At 38.1% G+C, this 13,391-nt stretch overlaps 2 protein-coding genes and 1 pseudogene across 3 annotated transcripts; all 3 read left to right on the forward strand.

Moving 5' to 3' along the window:
• The first annotated feature begins 1,194 nt into the window (after positions 1-1,194).
• On the forward strand, positions 1,195-2,905 carry LOC133730091 (type I inositol polyphosphate 5-phosphatase 2-like). 2 transcript variants are annotated; one of them, XR_009856590.1, is made up of 4 exons: positions 1,195-1,307; positions 2,293-2,380; positions 2,483-2,587; positions 2,801-2,905. XR_009856590.1 is itself a non-coding variant. In XM_062157766.1 (3 exons), exons 1-3 carry the CDS (start codon positions 2,262-2,264, stop codon positions 2,802-2,804), a joined length of 228 nt encoding a protein of 75 aa, XP_062013750.1. In that variant the 5' UTR covers positions 2,233-2,261; the 3' UTR covers positions 2,805-2,905. The 2 variants fall into 2 exon arrangements, 1 of the variants encoding a protein (XP_062013750.1); XM_062157766.1 differs by lacking the exon at positions 1,195-1,307 and having other exon boundaries at positions 2,233-2,380.
• Positions 2,906-4,086: 1,181 nt separating this feature from the next.
• Positions 4,087-5,425, forward strand: LOC133730366 (2-oxoglutarate-dependent dioxygenase 19-like; annotated as a pseudogene).
• A 366-nt stretch (positions 5,426-5,791) lies between these two features.
• Positions 5,792-6,496, forward strand: LOC133730367 (uncharacterized). The gene has a single exon (XM_062157974.1). The coding sequence runs from the start codon at positions 5,792-5,794 to the stop codon at positions 6,494-6,496; it is 705 nt and encodes a 234-aa protein (XP_062013958.1).
• Positions 6,497-13,391: the final 6,895 nt, after the last annotated feature.

Genomic DNA, 13,391 nt, shown 5'->3' on the forward strand with positions numbered 1-13,391 from the left:
TGTTTATTTCATTCTCAGAACATGAATAATGATTTCAATTCTCAGAACATGATAATGATTTCAGTTCTAGTAATGGTGTATTACTATTCGGATTTGGGTTGGAACTTGAGGAATGATTATTGATTATGAAAGACCAGAATTTAACAAGTCATTGCAAGGTCACCCTTTTCTAGCTTGAATTGTCTTAAGATTTTAGCTATGTTTGATGTCAATTGCAAGTTCAAGCAGCTGCCAACTCATATTTATTTTTAAGTATTGGCTGAATAATCTAGGAAATAATTATAGTTTTATTTTTACTTTCTCAATATGATCCCATGTAATGAAAACTTAAACACTAGTCGACATTCCGGAATTTCATTGTTGGTTTTCATTGTTTTGGGGATATTTACTCGGCTCTAGATGAGATTTCAATAGATTGTACCAATGAGTGTTGCTTCTTAATATGAACTCCCTGTAAGTTTTGATTGATTTGGGGAAGTTCTATTGTTCTTGAGATGGATAGGAGTGAAGGTTAGGCATGACACTGCCTTTGTGTCTTACTAAATGGTCTAATTCTGTTTCTTTGCCAAAACAAATTAATGACTTCCTTTTCATATGTGTAAAAGATAGAGGGAAGGGAAATAAATATGAAACTAGATGCCCTTATATTTATATTACAATTTCCAGTTTATTTTTGAAAATCATGATATCAACTGATTTGAACTTTGGAATTGTTGTGACTTGTTTTCGTACTCTTGCCGACATGCTCTATCTGCTTCATATTTTCATCAAGTTGAGGACAACTTATATATCACCAAAAACTAGAGTTTTTGGGAGGGGTGAACTTGTTATCGATCCCAAAAAGATTGCTAGAAGGTATCTGAGATAAGATTTCTTCGTAGATCTTATAGCTACACTGCCTCTCCCTCAGGTATGCCATCATCATCATCATAAACATACTTTTGCTCAATTAGTATACTGGTCTAGAGTGATTCATCTACAATGTACTATTCATTGGCATTTTGATTTGTGAATTTGGCTTACTGAACATGATTAGATAAGTTTAGTCAAATTAAGTCATACAAGTGTATGCTAGCCCTTTCTGTTTAACAAGAAACTGTAGGATATTTTTAGTGCCATTTGGACTTTACTGCGCTATTGACTGTAAGAAACTGTAGGATATTTTTCTCATACAATCTGTTTCAATCTATCTTAGCTCCTATGGTCAGACTTTGACTACAAGCACATATATCAGTGAAACTTCTTTTGCTATACTCATTGCTATTTTGGGTCTGGTTTTGTTTGCACACTTAATTGGAAATATGCAGGTATGTTACCTTGTTTATGATCAAAACATCATATTGTGTTTTCTGACAAAGAAAAAAAAAATGCTGTAACTTCTTCCACTTCAGTAACAAGGTTTCTTCTTTTCTTCATGCTGATATTTTAGACACATTCTATGTTGTTAACTCATACTCTGTTTCAATTTTATATTTCCAAATAGCTTGAGTTTGACAAACTGAACTGATGCATGATCTTTGATAGTTTGTCTTTCGGTTCTCACTTTTCTTCAAAACTATATATGAGTTTGGATGAACTTATCAAATTGGACTATCACTTGTATAAATTATTTCAGAAACTACGGTTTCCAGACCCAGTGACCTGTTTCTGTAAAACTGTAATTTTATGTTAATAATTTGAAGTTATTTTCTTCTGAGAATTTGTAGTGGACTTGTTAAAGAGTATTTGAGACTTGGAATCTCCTAAAAAAGATTTTTCTATAATTAGTTATGATTTTTCAAAGTTATAGGTCTGTTGCAGGAATTTCTGAAAACAGTATCACTGTCATGTTCTTTATGTTTCTTTTAGTATCTTTTTATGTACAATCTTGCTTCGAGAAACCAGTACTTTAGAAGTAGGCATTCCCACCTTTCATATGAAACCAGCCTGCCTCCATTTGGAGTTCGTATGAAAGATTTATATCACGACAAATTTGGCTTTGTGCATGAGCATTTCTGCTGCACAGTTTTACTTTACAAATCAGATCTCAAATAACCATTTCTAGATGTTCAATGTGTGCTATAATCCAGTATTTCTATTGTATGATAAAGCAATTAGTTTGTTTTTATTTGGGGGGCTACAAGGTGATATCATTGTTGCAACCTTGGACCATAAAAATGATGGGGTTCCTTGAAAATGAAACCACTTGGGAATTTTAAAAATGTATATAGCTGCTTGTTCTATCATATTTTGGAGTGCTTTTACATTCTTCTTGTCTAATAATGTACATAAATATGATATTTATTGGTTCAGATCCGCCTTCTTTTGGCTATCAGTTAAGACATAGGAGAGGAAAATCAGAAACTACTCGTGCTCAGTACATAAACACAAAGGATGTGAGGTTTGTCTATATTTTTCTACCTAGCCTCCTGCAATGCTAGGCCTAGAAGTAGCACCAGTTTGGTTCTTAATGGAATTTCCTGGGGTACATTGTTTCATGTAGGCTGACAATAAGCACTTGGAATGTTGCTGGAAGAGTTCCGGATGAAAACCTTGATATTGATGATTGGATTTCTTCAGAAGAGCCATCGGACATCTACATTTTCGGGTCAGTACTTTCTATCTTCCTTTTCATAATCAACCTAGGCACATACTTTCAGTACTTTCTATCCCAGAAAGGTATAGTTAAGTTAACCAACAGATTGTGTTATGGATGCTAGGATAGGAATGTCTTGTAAGGTCAATGTCTTTTTGTCTTTCCCTTTTCCTTTCCTTCTGTTTTTCTTGTTATAGCTAATTGTTCATTTCATTTTATTTGCAGGTGAAAACAGAAGAACAAATGAGATATAAGTATGGCGAGGCTTGCTTTCGTTTATGTTTCTAGTATTATGTACCATTTAGACTTAAATTTTTGTTTTATTTCGACATGTTATGCATAAAAATACTTGGGATGTTGTTATGTACTTTGAGCATCAATATTAATCAAAATTTATTTACTTACAATATGTATTCTCATTAGATTTCCTAGCAATAGTTACAAGTCAGTTTATAACTATAAAAATGAAGTCATATAAGAACTAATACATCAGTTCTAAAAGAAAAAATTGATGTCCCATTAGCCAATGGATAACAAAATATTAAGTAAGAAACGATGTAAAACAACGCAATGGACATCGACTTATTAAGTAAAAAACGATGTAAAACAACGCAATGGACATTGATTTATTAAATGAAAAACGATGTCTAGTATACGTATAAACATCAGTGTCAACCTCAAAAACTGATGTTTTATATAAGCTTGGACATCACTTTGTAAAAGGAAACAATGTTTAACATAATAATGAACATCGGTTAAGTAATACAAAAGAATGTAGATTCAATCTTAAATAGTGTGATATATGGCAAGTACCCGTAAAGCTTATAAACAGCAGGCAAATTTCAAAAATACCGATGTGTAAGAATATATTACACATCGTTTCTAGAATGAGTAACGATGTTAAAATGAATACTAGTGCTATTGGACCTATATTTCGTTAAGCATTAAATGCATAAATATGAAGGTTTAACAATATCTAAAAACACCAATTTGTTATCATAATAGCAGTTTAACATCGATTATAGAATCTAATCCGATGTTTATTGTAGTATGGGACATCGGTTTTTAACCGATGTCTATTTTTTGGCGATCTTTTACATCACCCACTAACACATGTGTACAAATTTTTTTTTACATCGGTTTCTGGCCGATGTATATGAGAAAAATTCTAGTAGTGGAAGATTGTTATCATTTTGAGTTTCTCTTAGAGCATTCACACTAGCTTTGTATTCCTATAAATACCCTCTAGTATGAGATGAATAAACACACTCTAATCTCCATTCTCTCTGCAACATTACTCTCTCTCTCTTTGTTAATTTATGCTTGTCCTTAAACATTCCTTTCTTTGTTTTCGTTCTATAATCTGATGATTATGACCCATATGTACGTTCTAGTGCTGAGTGCCTATAAGTTAGTATCAGCTCTTTCACAATTCCATAACAACTCAACATCTCCTCCTCCTCTGTCAATAGATCTTTTGAAACTGTTTCTTACTCTTTACTCTGTTTATCACACTGTCAATGGCGCCAGCAATAGCTCAAAATGTGGAGACATCGACTATCACTCCAACCAAAGTGACTAGCATTAAAACACTTGCTGAGAGTTCAGCTGCTCTCAGCTCTGTACCTTCTGCATACGCCTTTACCATAAATCCCAACGATGAAGCTGATCCTAATGACCCCGAATTCGCAATTCCAATTATCGATATGTCTCTTCTCACCTGCTGTTCACCTGATCAACGCTCCAAGATCATCCAAGACCTTGTCAAAATTTGTCAAGAATGGGGATTCTTCATAGTACGTTAGCTAATATGTTTCTATTTCTGTTGCACATATTGTATACTTTACTATGAACTAAGACTATAAAGCTGATCATTGTACCGTTTCTATTTATATCAGGTGATTACCATGGGGTGCCAGAGAGCCTAATGAAGGCGATGATCGATTCATGTCATGGATTTTTCAGTCTTCCGGAGAGTGAGAAGCAGGAGTTTAAATCAGGAAACGATGTGCTGGAGATGTTCAAGTATGGGACTAGCTATAATCTTGCATTGGACAAAGTCCTTCTCTGGAGGGACTTCTTCAAGGTCAGAACACATCCCGAATTCTACTCCCTCAACAAACCAGCTAGCTTCAGTGAGATATCATTGGAGTTCAGCAAAAGAACAAGAGAAGTAGCACTGGAAATCATCAAAGCTATATCGGAAAGCCTGGGATTGGACCCCAACTACATATATAATGCCGTGAATATGGATCGGGGCTTACAAATGCTAGCCGGGAACTACTACCCTCTTTGCCCTCAGCCAGAACAGGCAGTTGGTATACCACATCATACAGATCATGGTCTAGTGACACTTCTCATTCAGAATGAGATGAAGGGTCTCCAAGACTCCAAGTCGAACACAATGGGAAATGGCTCACTGTCGATGGCCCTGCCAACCGTGTTTTTGTTAATCTTGCTGACCAAATGCAGGTATTTAATCTGAAACACGAAAAGAATGAGCTAGAATTACCTGCAGATATAGTTTGAACATTCAGAAGAATAAACCTCAACCATAGATATTGATTCTTCATATTTAACATCATTCATTGTCAATTTATGCAGATTCTTACCAACGGAAAGTACAAGAGTGTGATGCACCGGGCAATTGTGAATAACAAGGCTACAAGGATATCTATAGCCATACCACATGGACCATCTGTAGATACAACCATTGCACCTTCACCAGAATTATGTGACAGAGAAGGTCAGCCTCCAAAATACCTTGCAATGAACTACAAGGAATACATACAACTTCAACAAAGTGGCAAGAACTACATGAAGTCAACCTTCGATCACATACGAGTCTAGGCTTTCCACAGCCTGGTTTCTGATATATAGATCAATCATATATATGAAAGAATTGCAACTTTCCTTTGGTTTTTTCGTTTCCCCCTTCAATAATCATGTCATCTTCAGTTTTTCATCAATGCTGTGTTCCTGTCAAAGTGTCAATAAGCTCTCTTGTACTCTACTTTTCAGTGTGCTTGTATTTGGACTTGGCATGAATAATTGAATAGTTACCATTTCTATCATTCAGTGTAATACTGCCAGTAGGCTAATGTCCTATGCTTTCCTGAAAATGAATGTCTTGAAAAGAAACTAGGTATAGCTCCGAGAAAATAGGAAAGCAAAAATCTGCGTCCGCGGGTTTCTGCCCTTGCGCCGCCGATTGCCATGGCGGCTTCTACCTCCGCTGAGCCAAGGGCGATCTGTCCTTGGCCGTTTCTGAATCTGGCGTCGGCCACGGAGAAGCCTTCGCCGCCTCTGGCACAGGCCGCCACACCGAAGACCTTTGCTTCCGTCCTTTCTGGGTCTGTTGAGTCCACGGTGGCTCTTAGCCAACTACCTACTCCAGTCATTCGTGGTGATATGACTTACGTCAAGATTAATGAAGCGCTGTATCAGGAACAGTTGAAAACTTTCAAGACTAATTTGATTGGTCGACTACTTCAGCGTAAGGGATCGACTCCATTAAAACTTCATGATTTGAAGGCCTCTCTTACTTCTCTTTGGAAACCCTCATCACCATGGCGGTTGGTTCCTTTAGGGAGGGCCTATTTTGATATTCACTTTGCTACAGAGGAAGACATGCGGAGAGTTTGGGGTGGAGGTACCTGTACGTTGGCTAGTGGGTTGTTTCGTCTATCACAATGGCAGCCTGATTTCAAGCCTGGGGACACTCTCCCTCAGACCCATTCTCAAATCTGGGTTAGGTTTTATGGACTGAGTCAAGATTACTGGCACCCGCAACATCTAATGGAGATTGCTCGTGGAGTAGGCACACCTTTGCAATTGGACAGGGCAACTAAAGAAAGAGAATTTGGCTACTTTGCTAGGGTTCTTGTGGATGTTGGAAAGAAAATTTGGCTACTTTGCTAGGGTTCTTGTGGATGTTGATCTAGCAGGTGATTTGCCATCTACACTGATGGTTGAAAGAGAATCTCATTGTTTTCCAATTGAGGTTATTTATGAAAATATGTGTGAGAATTGTGGGATTGTTGGACACACAATGGATCGATGTAAACACCTTATTAAAGAGCAGGCTAAAGCTTCTACTTATTCCAAGGGGGTTGTTGGTAGTGAAAGCCTAAAGCCCAAGGTTCGGCAAGAGTACAGAGTTAAGGCCAAACATCAAGTTCAGCTGCGTTCTCCTGATATTGCAGAACAACCTATTATTGATGATCATTCTAAGAAGGATGCCGAAATTGCAAAGTTTGCTGACAATGTTATTCAAGAGGCTGTGAACCAGGAACTTAACCGTATTGCTAATGTGGTTGTCAATGACACCATTGTCAATCATGTGGATATACCTGCAGAACCTGTGTTACAGCAACTTTCCTCCGGGAGAATGGAGCAGGGGTCTCATTCATCATCATCCTCTTCAGATGATGAACGTACTATATCTGACACATTGGGTTCTCATGTCAGCAATATCATTATCAATCAATCAACTTCATGGGTGCGCAGGCCTTGGCACCGTCTGGTTGAGGAGGAACAAGAGGGTGATTTGAGTGATTCAAGTGCTACTCAGCTACAGAGGCCTCTTATTCGTTCGTCAAATCATGTTAATGCTGTTTTAGAGCAAGGGAATGTTAGTGAAGCTTCCTTTAATCTAGCTCTAGAAGCCCAAGAGGTGGTAACTTCGAAAGTGTTAACGAAGTCCCAAAGGAAACGTCTAAGGAAGAAAGTTCGTGAGGCTTTGAATGACTCATCAACCCCTCAGAGGGATGCCATTTTATCATCGTCTCAATGAAAGCAATTTTTTGGAATATTCGGGGTCTTGCTAATAGCCCCACGAGACGAACACTCCGTAGTTTGGTTAAGAAGCATTCTCCAGATTTTCTTTGTCTTGCAGAACCAATGGCTGCCATTTCGAAAATCAAGCAAACTTTCTGGCGGTCTATAGGTATGCATTTGGTTGGCGTCAATGATTGTGGTCAGCGTCTCCCAAATATTTGGCTTTTTTGTTCACTTAATGTGCTTTCTCCTGTACTTATTTCTTCTTCTAGCCAACATATTTTTATTCAATTCAATGCTGGTGGTATTTCACATGGAATGGTTTTTGTTTATGTGGCAACAACAGTGGCAGAACGCAGACCATTATGGCTTTCTCTAGCTCATATTTGTTCAGGTTTCTCTGGGCCTCTGCTTGTAATGGGTGATTTTAATGCTGTTCTTGGAGCTCATGAAAAATCTGGGGGCAACTTACCTCGTAGAGTGTCTTGCGATGATTTTCAAGCAATGGTGGACACTTGTGGGTTGGTGCAAATTGATATCAAGGGTTCTCCTTTTACTTGGACAAATGGTAGAGGGGTTGCTTCTCATATAGAAATGTTATTAGATCGGTGCTTTTGCTCACTTCCTTGGTTAGATTCTTGGCAGGTTAGCAGCTGCTCTACCCTTGTTAGACATTCTTCTGATCATAATCCACTTCTTGTGGTCTTTGAAAAATTTGCTTCACATGGCCCTTCTCCTTTTACATTTCAATCGGTTTGGTTACAGCATCCACTTTTTCTTCAAATGGTGAAGTTAGCTTGGTCTTCTTTCAAGGTCTGTGGCTGCCCTCAATATATTCTACAACAAAAATTGAAATTATTGAAGCCCATTCTCAAGGATTGGAATCATAATACGTTTGGTAATGTGAATCTTGCTGCTGACTTGGCTCGTGTAAACCTTGAGGAAATTCAACTTGACATCTCATCAAATGGGTTCACGGAGGATCGTTATAAAAAAGAGGTGGAAGCTCATAATGCTTTGACTAATGCTTTACTCATTCAGGATCAATTCTGGTCTACCAAGGCACGTGAAAAATGGGTGCGAGATGGTGACAGAAATACTGGTTATTATCAAAGGATTGCTAAGGTTCGACGTGCTCGGTCTTTTCTTTCTCGCTTACGCATCGGTTCTGTGCTTCAAGATGATGTAAATATTTTGCGTGAGCATGTGGTCGATCACTTTACTAAAGCATTTACAAATGATGGGCGCTCAGCGGATACAGGTTTAGTTTCGAAACTCATTCCGTCTTTAGTTACCCTGGAGGAAAATGGTAGCCTTACAGCAATTCCATCCTTTGAGGAGGTTGAGCTAGTTGTTTTTTCTATGGATCCGGATAGTGCACCTGGTCCTGATGGTTTTAATGGTCATTTCTACCGTGCTTGTTGGAGTTTTATTGGTCCTGATGTGGTAAATGTTGTTCGCTCTTTCTTCGAATCTGGTTATATTTTGCCTAATCTTAATTGCAGCTTTGTTGCTCTTCTTCCTAAAGTTCCAGAAGCAGATGTGATCACTCAATTTCGTCCAATTGCTATGGCCAATTTTATTTTTAAAATTATCACAAGAATACTTACTGATAGGCTTTCTCCAATTGCTTCTCGCATCATTTTGCCAAATCAGTTTGCCTTTCTTAAAGGTCGTCAAATTTCAGATTGCATTCTTCTCACTTCTGAGTGTGTGAACCTAATGGATAACTCTTGTGTTGACGGCAATATTGCTATTAAACTGGATGTGGCCAAAGCTTTTGATACTCTAAATTGGGACTTCTTACAGCGGGTTCTGATAGCTTTTGGCTTTCATGTTACATTCGTTCAATGGGTGGGCAGAATCCTTGCTTCAACTAAGCTTTCTATTCTCTTTAATGGCTCGCCGGTAGGTTTCTTCAGTTGTAGTCAAGGGGTTCGCCAGGGAGACCCACTATCTCCTCTTTTATTCTGTCTAGCAGAGGAAGTGCTTAGTAGAGGAATTGCTAATCTTGTCTCAACGGGTAAGCTTCAGACTATTTCTTCTCCGCGAGGTATGAAAGCTCCTAGTCATGTCTTATTTGCTGATGACATAATGATTTTTTGCAAGAGTGATAAGAAAGGCCTCTTGAATTTGCTAAATTTTATTGATGAATATGGATTAAATTCGGGACAGTTGGTAAACAAGGGAAAATCTCAGGTATTTCTGGGTAAATCAGCTACTCGTCGGCGGTCATTGATTTCCAAATGGTTAGACATTCCAATTGGTAAGCTTCCCTTTACTTATTTGGGCGTTCCCATTTTCACGGGTCGCCCAAAGAGGCTTTACTTTCAAGGGCTTGCTGATAGGGTAAAGAGTCGTTTCTCGCAATGGCGTGGAAGATATCTTTCTATGGCTGGTCGGGTAGTTCTTGTTAATTCAGTGATTAACAGCATGCTCTCTCATAGTTTTTTTATTTATGCCTGGCCTCAGTCAGTGTTGTCGGATTTACGAAGGTGGGTAAAGAACTTTGTTTGGACAGGGAATGTGCTTACTAGTGGTTATTCTACTGTTGCATGGATGAAATGTTGTTCTCCTGTCAATGAAGGAGGGCTTGGTCTTAAGAATTTCCCGGTTCTTAATAAAGCCTTTCTCTTGAAGAAATTTTGGGATGTGTTAACCTCTTCTTCCATGGCTTCGAAATTTCTACATCATCGTTTTTTCAATAGATTGGGGCAACCATGCACTTATTATAAGCGTTCTTCCATCTGGCCTGGTTTTCGTCCTCTTTTTCATGATATTTTGAATGGTTCACAGTGGGTTATTGGTTCTGATACAAGGCTTGACTTCTGGCATCATAATTGGTTGGGTTCTTCTATCATTGATCGTTTGAATATTCCAACTACAGTAGCTACAGCACTTCGAAGAAATCTTTCAGAGTTTATTGACAATGGTTGCTGGGTTTGTCCTCCTAATTTACAATTAATCTGTGCACCTATTTGGGACGAAATTGTCAAGGTTGTTCTCCCCTGTAAGGATGGTATGGATGATAGGTTGGTTTGGAAATCTGCAAAGGATGGTAAGCTAACGGTTGCTCTTGCATATGATTTGAAGCGCACACATTTTCATCGTGTTCCATGGACTCGTTTTGTTTGGCATTCTAGTTTTCGTCCTAGGAACTCAGTCATTTTATGGAAATACTTACATGGGAAGTTACTTACTGATGATATTCGACAACGTCGTGGTCACCATTTGTCATCAGTATGCTCCCTCTGTCATTGTAGTGTTGAGACTGCAGTGCACCTCTTCTTGCATTGTTCTTTTGCAATTGCTATATGGGGGAGTCTTTTGGACTTGTTTCAGGTCCAGAGTACTTTCAATGACGTTTTCTCCTTCTTTTCTTATCCGGTACGTCAAGGTTTTAGCTCTCAGTTAACTGTGTTATGGTATGGAATGATTGGAGCTGGCTTTTATGCTATTTGGCATGCTAGGAATGCTATCCGTTTTCAGGATTCAATTCTCTTGCCGAGTTCATTATTTCATTCTATTCGGATGCAACTCCATGAAATTAATTTTCTAAGTACGGGTACTATGAAGAATACAGTTATTGAGCTTTGTATTTTGCATCGGATTGGTATTAGTGGCAGGCCTTCTAAAGCTCCAAGAATTGTTGAAGTTATGTGGCATGTTCCCTCTATTCATCAAATCAAGATCAACACAGATGGTGCAGCTCGTGGCTCTCCTGGTTTGGTAGGTTTTGGTGGCATTTTCAAAGATCATTTGGGTCGGGTTCTTGGTTGTTTTGCGGGTAATCTTGGTGTCGCTACTGCTTTGGAAGCTGAGCTGCTTGCAGTCATTCATGCCATTCATCTGGCCTCACAACGAGGTTGGAATTCGATTTGGATTGAAAGTGATTCTACTTTAGTTATTCATTTTCTTTCATCGCTTAAAATGGATGTGCCATGGCGTTTTACTACTGATTGGTTTAACTGTCGAGCTACTCTGGCTGCTATGCATGTAAAGTTTCACATATTTTTCGGGAAGGTAATAGTGTTGCTGATTGCCTAGCAAATTTTGGTGTGGATAATGTGGGAGTTCATTGGTGGGATTCATGTCCTCCTTGTGCAATTGCAGCCTATTCCCGTTATTTAAATGGTTTTCCCAACTATCGCTTCAGTTTTTGACTTAATTATCAGTGGGACATGGGGTTGATAAGTAGCTTGGCTTGCTATGCTTTTTAGTAATGGAAGTCTCCTCCGCGGATGCACCGGATCCTGTCAATTGTTGTTGTTTGGCTTCCAAAGGTCTATTGTCTGTTGGTTTTTATTTTTTATTTTTTGGTGACCTTCGCAGTTCCCGTATTTTGTTTCGGGTTGTTCTTCTTTTTGTTTTTGGGAGGGGGTTACGGTTTATGTCCCCCTCTCCCCTTTTGTACACTTTATTTTTTATTTAAAAAAAAAAAAATGTCCTATGCTTTCCAATCTAAAGTGATTTCAAACAGGTAACATTAGTAATAATTTCCTACAGATTTTCATCAATTGTTGTACTGTATGTCTGCACAAAGTATTATTGACCAAATTATAGGCATCCCTATGCCTCTAAATGACCAAGAGGATGGACGTATTTGGGGTCCTTCTTCAAATGGAAATTCTCTATTAAGACAGCCACTTGGTTACAATGTAAGGATCAGAATGATCACATTCAGTCTGATCTTTTAAGGAATATGTAGCACCTTAATATTCCTCCAAAGGTTAAAATTTTTGCTGGATTCTACTAAGAGGAAGATTAAAAACTAGAGTGAAAGTACTAGAATGGCCTAGAGGGGGCGTGAATCGGCAAGACACGAAACCACAAACTTGGAACTTTGAAAATGTTGACCCCAGGACGCTGAATTTGTTTGATATTTTGAATGCTGATAAGCTGATTCTTAGGCCGGAGACGGTGGATTATTTGAATGGAAGGTACGGGGTTGATTTCGAAGGTGAGACTGAGGATGAGGATGAAGAAGATGCAGAGGAAGAAGAAGGAAGTGAAGGTTGATTTTTTTTGTCTCTGTTGCTTGTTTGTTATATGCTATCAATGTGCATTGATGTGCGGTTTGTAAAACCATAGTTACATGCTCACAACATATGCACAACAATCATAAAAATATCAAGGCTTACCTTCTGCAATTACTGTCATGGATTCCATCTTATGCAGCTGCTAAACACGATCACTGAATATGGTCTTCTGTTACTTACCAACTTGCTTCTCAATGGACAGAACAATATGCAATAGTCGTGGTAGTAATCAGGGACCAATTCATCTGTATATATATGAGACTTAAACCTCAAGAAGCTTCCCATTAAAGCATTCCTTGTCGGTTTAGGTTTCACTATTAGATTCCTAATGTATCACAACTTATAGCCTTTCTTGTCGACTAAGCAATGGATTACTATCCTTAATGAATTGATACACTACTTCATTAAGTCACTAGTATTGATTTACTGTTTGTATCCATGTTAAACTAGGATTGATATTAAGCTAATCATCAATTACTTTATGATGATATGTGTTATGTCCATATTTGATCTTACAATCTCCCCCTTGGACTTACACATATCATGCTCGATGATTTGCACCAGAGAACATCAAAACCTACTTAACTTACTGAAGTGCGCGCCAGATAACAAACTTAAATCGAAAATCCATTCCAACATGGTCAGATCACAGTTACTTATGCAGAGCAAGAAACAGTATACATTTTAACAAAAATGCAGAGTTTCAAAACCACTAACACAAGCTTCTGCAATCCACATATGTTCAACCAGAAGTGATACAATATATGTTAATGTGTATCAACAAGTAAACATATATTAGGTCCTACTTTATGTTTCTAAAACCAGAAAATCAAGCAAATTCACTGAACACTGATGGCTTAAAAATATTGCTTGAACCTTAACATCATGCTTCACATGATTTAAGCCATCTGATAGCAAGTATAACTTTAAACACAAAATCGATAATTTTCAGAACATTTAATAAAAGCTGCAGCCATAACCAAAATCTGAAAATACCT

Source organism: Rosa rugosa, chromosome 2 (genome assembly GCF_958449725.1).
Source record: "Rosa rugosa chromosome 2, drRosRugo1.1, whole genome shotgun sequence".
NCBI classification, from domain to species: domain Eukaryota; kingdom Viridiplantae; phylum Streptophyta; class Magnoliopsida; order Rosales; family Rosaceae; genus Rosa; species Rosa rugosa.